This window comes from Sesamum indicum, linkage group LG2, assembly GCF_000512975.1.
Source record: "Sesamum indicum cultivar Zhongzhi No. 13 linkage group LG2, S_indicum_v1.0, whole genome shotgun sequence".
Classification (NCBI taxonomy): Eukaryota; Viridiplantae; Streptophyta; class Magnoliopsida; order Lamiales; family Pedaliaceae; genus Sesamum; species Sesamum indicum.
Genome location: NC_026146.1, coordinates 12496575 through 12504390, shown reverse-complemented (window position 1 = coordinate 12504390; position 7816 = coordinate 12496575). Strand labels below are relative to the sequence as shown.

Below are 7816 nucleotides of genomic sequence, written 5' to 3'. Positions count from 1 at the left end.
ACGGGTATTCCCAACATAATTATTCAACCACTACCATGATTGCTGATTCGCATGGTCTTCCTCTAACACCCCAGCAGCTCCATGTGACAATGATCTCCCCATTGCTCTTCACAAAGGTAAAAGGCGTGCACTGCTCATCCCTTGGCTCACTCTCTTTCCTATCAATACCTATCGGACTTTGTTTCCCTCCCTATCATGTGTTTCTATCCCTCTTTCTTATTTTGAGGCACTTCACGTGGAAGATGGCAATGGACGAGGAGATATCTGCTATCATTTCACAGGGGGCATGGGAGCTTGTAGAGTACCTCCTAACGCCGATGTTGTTGCTTACCGGTGGGTATTTACCCTCAAATTTCAGGCTGATGGAACACTTGAACAATATAAAACTCGTCTAGTTGCAAAGGGCTTTACACGGACGTATAAAGTAGATTATTTTGAAACATTTTCACGCGTTGCTCACCTTAACTCTATTCGCGTATTATTTTCCTTGGCAGTTGAGATCAAGTGGCCGATGTATCAGATGGACATAAAAAAATGCTTTCTTATATGGTGACTTGAATGGAACTATCAACCTCCTGGTTATGTTGTGAGAGTTATGTTGCTCACAGGGAGTCGCAACATTGGTGTGCAAATTGAAGTCTTTATGGTCTCAAACAAAGTCCTAGAACGTGGTTTGATAATTTCAGTTGTAATACTGGTGAGTTTGGGTTTTTGAGGTGCCAAGCAGATCATTCAGTCTTTGTCCGAACTAAGGGATCCGGTATGGTCGTTCTTTGCAGTCTACGTTGATGATATTGCTGTAGTGATGTTGATGATCGTTCTTGCAGTAGTGATGTTGCTGGAATAGAAGACGCCATGACATGCCTACGGAAGCACTTCGTCACAAGATTTGGGGAGGCCAAGGTATTTCTTGTGGATTGAAATCACTCAGAGCAAGCATGGGTCTCTCTATCTCAGAGAAAATATGCTCATGATCTCATTCAAGAAGCAGGCTTACTCGGCGCTAAACCGGTGGACACTCCTATGGATTCTAATCCTAATTTCTGGAATGATGATGGTAATTATTTGGAAAACAAGACAAAGTATAGAAGACTGCTGGCAAGCTAATCTACTTAACCGTGACTAGGCCTGATATCTCCTTCGTCGTTGGCTTAGTTAGTCAGTTTATGGATAAGCCACGGTCAAGCTGCTCTCTAAGGATTTTGAAGTATATAAAGGCATCCCTTAGTAAAGGGTTATTATTCGAGCGACATGAACACGTAAAGATAGAAGCTTATCCTGATGCAGATTATGTTGGTTGAAAGATGATAGGAAAAATCTACTTCTGGATATTGCACCTATGTTGGTGGGAACCTTGTGACTTGGCATTTTTTTCTACATCAAGTTCAGAGGCTGAATATCGAGCTATGGCACACACCACAAGTAAAGTTTTGTGGTTAAAGAATCTGCTGAAACAGTTAGGTTTCATGTATGATGACCCTAGACCTATGCACTGTGACAATCAAGCAGCAATTCATATTGTTAGTAATCCTATTTTCCATGAGAGGACAAAACATATTGAGGTCGATTGTCACTTCGTTCGTGAGGGAGTCAGGAAAATTGCACTCCCTCTTCACTCCTGCTTCAGAGCGCAAAGAGCAGATATTTTTACCAAGGCAAAGCGTTTTGATATTTTGTGTAACAAGCTACACATGATGATTGATGTATTTGCTCCAGCTTGAGTGGGACTGTTAGAATATTTAGGATTTGTGTATATCTTTTCTTATTTGTGCATATCTTTTCTTATTTGTTTCAGATACGTATCTTTGATTGTTATTCAATAAGTTGTAGTTATCCTTAATTCCACCACTATATATAGAGGTGGAATAATCAGTAATATACACAACATTCTCTTTTCTTTTCTTACTTTCTGCAGAAAAATTAGCTCTTATTTCTCAGGGGACTTAGAGTTTGTCCAAGTTACTTGTGATATAGAGGTGGTTGCTTCTCGATGGGTGTTAACCTTAGATATCAAATAGATGGGACAACTAACATATGAAGGCTCATTTAGTTGTGATGAGAAGCTTCATCTGACGCAGATTATGCTAGATCCAAGATGACAAGTCGTCTACATCTAGGTCTCATGCATATCGTGGGGTATCTCATAAAATTAGCATAGCAAGAATCAAACTACAGTTGTAAGATCAAGTCCACAAGTTAAATATAGGAGTGATTCCCCTTCATAGTGAGGGTATAAAATTTGACGGGAACCAAGTGTCACATAGCAATCAAGTAACTCTTCAAATTGCAAGTAATCCATTTTTCCATGAGCAAGAAACAAAACTCACAAAATATTTTACGTACCCCAGTTAGTTCTTCAAAGGAGCGAGCTGATCTTTTCACTAAAAATCTAGGAACAACCAGTTTCACAATTTGTGTAACAAGCTAGACATGAGTGGTATAGATGATCCAACTTGAGGGAGGTTATTAGAAGATTTGCTAGAAGGTGGTCAGGATTCGTTTGGTAGGTGGATCGTTGATTTGTAATTAACTCTTCATCCCATCTCCATACATTTAAGACAGGGTTAGTCAACAAAATACAATGCAATTGTTCTCTCTTCTACACCAATAAAGTAGAAGTGGTCTGTGACCCTATTTTACATGTGCATAGAAGAATACACTACCTATTCATGCTTACTTTGAGAATGAAATATCAAATAATTCAATCAATTTCCTTAAAAGAAGTGTGATAATAATATGGTACCCAACTCAAAATCCAAAACTGAAGTACATAAAGACGTCCTTGCTTTTAGTGTATCACTTATACCTACCGTGGTCAACTTTTGAAACTGTCTTGCCACCATGTCAAAGCAACTTTACATAACAGTCAAGAAGTCTTTATTACCAAACTTCCCCTCCAAATGTTGTACATCAAAAACCTGTTAACTCGTGGATATCTTAAAATCTCTTAATCTCATTTCTTTGTTCCTACTAAAGACATACCCAGTTTCCAAACTAACAAAAATAAGTAAATTCTAGAGAGGATTGACCATATATTCTGTTGTGGACTTGTTATCCAACCAGTAGCTAACCATAATTCACTGTAACGACAATGACGTGATAGAGGTTAAACAATGTAAAGCAGACAGTTTAAGACTGGCTATAACGCCCCTTATCTCATGGACTTATTGAAATATGTCATTGATTTGGTTCCTACAAAAGACATGCAGTATCCAAGCTGACAAAAATAAGTAAATTCTAGAAAGGATTGACAATTTCTTCTGTTGAGAGCATGTTTCCTGTCACATTTATCCAACCAGCAGCTAACCATAATTCACTATAACAGCATAAATGGTGGGACACTGATGCAAAAAGGTAAAGAAAATGTAAGGCAGACAGTTCAAGACTGGGTATAACATATTTCAACTGATAAAAGCAACATATGACTTCTTTGGCGAACAGACAATAAAAAACCCCACAAACCTTAAGCTTCACCGAACCAAGAAACCCGGCCTTAACCTTCACAGGTAACTTCAATGCATTGAGTGCCTCTGGTTTCAGTTGCATATTTGTTAACTCTACGTCACCTGTTGAATACTCAAAGAGCGTACTAGGGTTTGTCAAATTCTTAAGGAGCAAAAAGGCATCATTAATATAATAAATCTAATAAATATGGGACATAAACAGATAAAGTCCATGAATTTCAACACTTAGTTTCAGCATCTAACTGCAAAAAAATTCATTGATGTCAGCAAATTTAAAGCATATTTCAGAAACATTCAGAAGTGACAATAAGTTTTAGTGAATTCCCATATTCAGCACATAATTCCAGAGAACGGGGGTTTCATCACTTAATTACAAAACAATGCATCGATTATGGTAGATTGATTTACATATTTCTTGAATATTAACAAATTTTCAGAAGGCAAAAACTAAGAAACAAGAAAGGAAAAGGAAAAGGAAAGAACTGTATTTCCAGCCCCACAGCATAACAAAAATGTGCCATTCACTTCAATCTATAAGTTCTGATCAGAGCCATCCCATTGCCCTCCACGAAGCAATGTTCCCCATACTTGTCTACATGTCCCAGGAAAAGGATACTGAAAAAGGAAACAACTAACAGAAGACAGCCTCATGGACTTCTTGTACAGACTTCGTCCAGAATGGCAAATGAGAATACAAAAACTCCAATAATCGCGCAGGTGAAACTTTTGGAAATTCATTGAATATCATTTTGTATCCCCTTCCAAGTGCGAAACTCCAAAGGAACAAGCTACTACTTAAGGAATTTAGCAATTCTAGAAGCCCAAGAGCTACTAATTAGACTGGGGTCAAACTTCAAACCTTTTAGCATATTACCATGAACCAGCACATTTTTCAGCCCAATAAGTTAAAGTATCATACAATTTATACTCACCCCACAATTATCGTAGGATAGGGCGCTACAGAAACACCCTACTCATATAGGCAGACTCCATATTGAGTCCAAACAGAGGAGCTGCCCAACTCACAAGTCTAGCAACCATCAATTCAATTATAGCAATAGCTAAGAGCAACAGAAGACCAACTCCTATACCATGCCCAAACTAATTTTCCAGGCACTAGCAGCAACAGGAGATGATTTTCCGGCACAAAATACCAACTATTACAATGGATTTAGATGCTTCTTTATACAAAAGATACCTCTCTTAAAGACACTACCCCTCCATGGAAATGCACCTAATTCCCTTTCGTACAGAGCCTGTAGCGGGACTTCTTGTCAAACTGCAACTCCAAAGATACAGCTAGAGAAAACTTCTTACAGAGAACCTATTCTCAAATTGCAGAGAAGTCAACCTATGTCAACTAGCCCATTACATTAAAATATGCAACAACCTTGAGAATGCTTGCACGTACTTTATTTCTCTTCCATGTGGCACAGGACTGTTCAATTCCATCGAATTTTCTTACAATCAGGTCAGAAATCCATTGCGCCTAACAAGAACACTGCATTGGATATGCGACTTAAATGTCCATAAATGCCTATTGCACACTCCCCATGTTTTGCACCTGAAGCCCCCAATGGAATGGAACATTAGCTCCTCCTAGGATAACTGATGTAATTCTCCCCCGTTTCCCTCCCAAAGTACCCATACAACAGTTCCAATTCAAAAACACATCCTACTTTAGTGTCGAGCAAAGAGAAAAAAATCCATTATCCATGTAGCATTTTTCAATTTATCGATATTAGATATGGAATCTCGCAATATAATATGTTATTCCCTATGAACTAGAATACTCTGCTAAAGTGTAGAAAACATTAAATCAAAGCACACCACAGAGTATTGTTAGAAAGTTCTATGTTACCTAATCTATGTGGAATGTAGAGTAAGTGACTACAAGTTCAAAGCTACTAGCAATATATATTCCTTCCAGACAGTAACTAATAGCTATATCATTCTTCATATGTAATTGTCCCAAAAATCTCAAAATTAAAATATTTTTAAGTCCTCTAGTAAAATATTACACAGAAAAAATAGAAAGGCCAGGAGGATCACTTGATACTGCTCCTCGACAGTTAAATGTTGGAATAGCAGCATCCTCTAGATATCAAAAAACATCCCAAGTGCCCTAGACAACATGTTATGATATCTACAACGTTCGAAGATAGCTTAGTGATTATTGAACGCTTGACCTATCAGATCTTTTGCAAGCCCGATACTATTCTTCACCCCCCTACATTTCAAGTACAGAAAGCAAAACCAAAACATGAAAAAGTACCAAATACTTTACACTCATTGTTGATTTTGAGTTACAGAACCCCTTTTAATCATAATATGCTATCATAGTACTACTTCCTGGTTATTAACTATTTTCTTTGTTCTTCTCTCACAAAGTTTAGAAAGAGTCTCCCACATGAAGAAATAGGCATTTACAAACACAGAGTTTCCATAACCTCAAGAACTGGGGAGATTTAGAAAGTAGGAAGAATTGTTCAGCTAGATCTCAAAATCCAGAAAGTTCAGCACCATTAATTTATGGATACAGGGTTTACTTTCAAACACGACCAAGTGACAAGGATCTACTTCGAGTTTAAGATTTTTCCTAGATCTCCAATATCTATTACACTAACATACTTAACTATAGATAAATTAATTGAAATGAAAGACAACACCGAACTAATAGGATACTTTTGCCCAATTAGCTAACCAAAAATAAAATAAAGACTTCATTCTTTCCCTGAAATAGGCACATGTGCAAACTTATCACGGGCTTTGGCATTGAACCCGAGCTAAATACACATAACAAAAATTTAATTTTAGCTAATCAACTAATAACTCATCCCAAGAAAACCACATGTCAACACTAGTACCAAACCTCAGTAAGCTCATTGCTTACAACCCAGCTTTTGATAACATTCATGATAAGAATGTTCAGAATGCTGAAAAACCACAGTAGAGAGACGGGAAAAAGAAACTTACACTCACCAAACCACACTGTACGGCATCCTCTCAAGCAAAGCAACTCAACCATAACCACCCTCGTCTCAACCAGAACTCAAGCGTGTTTATGATGCAATGAAGGATTATCAATTTGTTCTAAAATCATAACATTCCAGACAGGAATTCCATTCACATATCTATGCATGTATAACAAAATGAGAGCACAAAACGTGGGCAGCAAACCAGTTCACCTTTCCTACATGCGATACAAAGCTCAATAATCAAGTAAACAGCAAAACCACCAGCGAATTGAAAATGAGGAATAGAAAAATGGATGACCTCGCCAAACGCTGATCTTGAGTGCTTCTTTGTTGAGCCCTCTGACATAGTTCCCCAAATATCTCTGTAACAGATACGCAACCTGATCCTCCAACATCTTCCGAATTCCGTAAGTTTCCGAAATCAATGACTGATTCTACATAGGATATATGATTCCCCAACCCTATTCACACATCATCGTCTACACAGACAGTGTATGTGTGTGTGCGTGAGCATGTATGCTATGTATTTCTTGGAGTTGAAACGAACAAAGTCGGCAAAAGGAGAATCGTGAAGTTTCTTCGGTTTACCAAGCCAAGGCCACGTTGTTCTCAATAAAGAATATCACAAAGGAAATGTACATGTGTTTTAAGAAACACATTTTTAACTTTTAGGAAAGGATAATTACGCTTCCCTCGTTTAAAATTTGGTGTAATTTGAAAAATTACATCTTATATTATATTTCTCGAGATTACTCATATCTAATAAGTAAATTTTTTCATTAATTACTAAATTTATTAATAATTAATAAAAAATTTAAAAAAAAATTTATATTTACCCCCAATTGATTTATTATTAACTTATAGCAGGTCAAATAATTTTTTTATAACCAAATTACTCTCATATATCTTCATATATTATTGCATGCGGGAAGGTGTATATCTTTACCGTTATAAGAGTAGTTTGGTTCGAAAAAAATTGTTTGACCTACAATAAGTTAGTAATAAGTCAATCAAGGGTAAATATCAATTCTCATTCAATTTTTTTTTGGTAATATCAGCAAATTCAGTATATTTTGACTAATGGAGGAACTTATTTCTAAGACTGTAATTTTTCAAACTATAAAAATTTACGTGTAATTACACCAAATCTCAAGAAAGAAAAGTATAATTATTCCTTCAAGAAATAAAGTAAAGAAAAGAAATGTCAAATTAAAATTGACTTTTTCTTTTTTTTGAATTGTGTAGGGTCAATTTAGTTAATACATTAAATGAATATCAAAATTGGTTATTCTAGTTTGTATCTTATTAACTAATAGTACTAATGATCAATCTACTTGATGCATGTGCATATTTTAAATTTTGAAGATATTTTAT

At 36.5% G+C, this 7816-nt stretch overlaps 1 protein-coding gene across 1 annotated transcript in view; it reads right to left on the bottom strand.

The window, feature by feature from the left end:
* The window catches only part of LOC105155975, a 64685-nt gene extending 57643 nt beyond the window's left edge, over window positions 1-7042 (bottom strand). Inside the window, 2 exon segments of the mRNA XM_011071974.2 lie at window positions 3463-3566; window positions 6741-7042. Of these exon segments, the coding sequence (XP_011070276.2) occupies window positions 3463-3566; window positions 6741-6837 (201 nt within the window). The 5' untranslated portion in view covers window positions 6838-7042.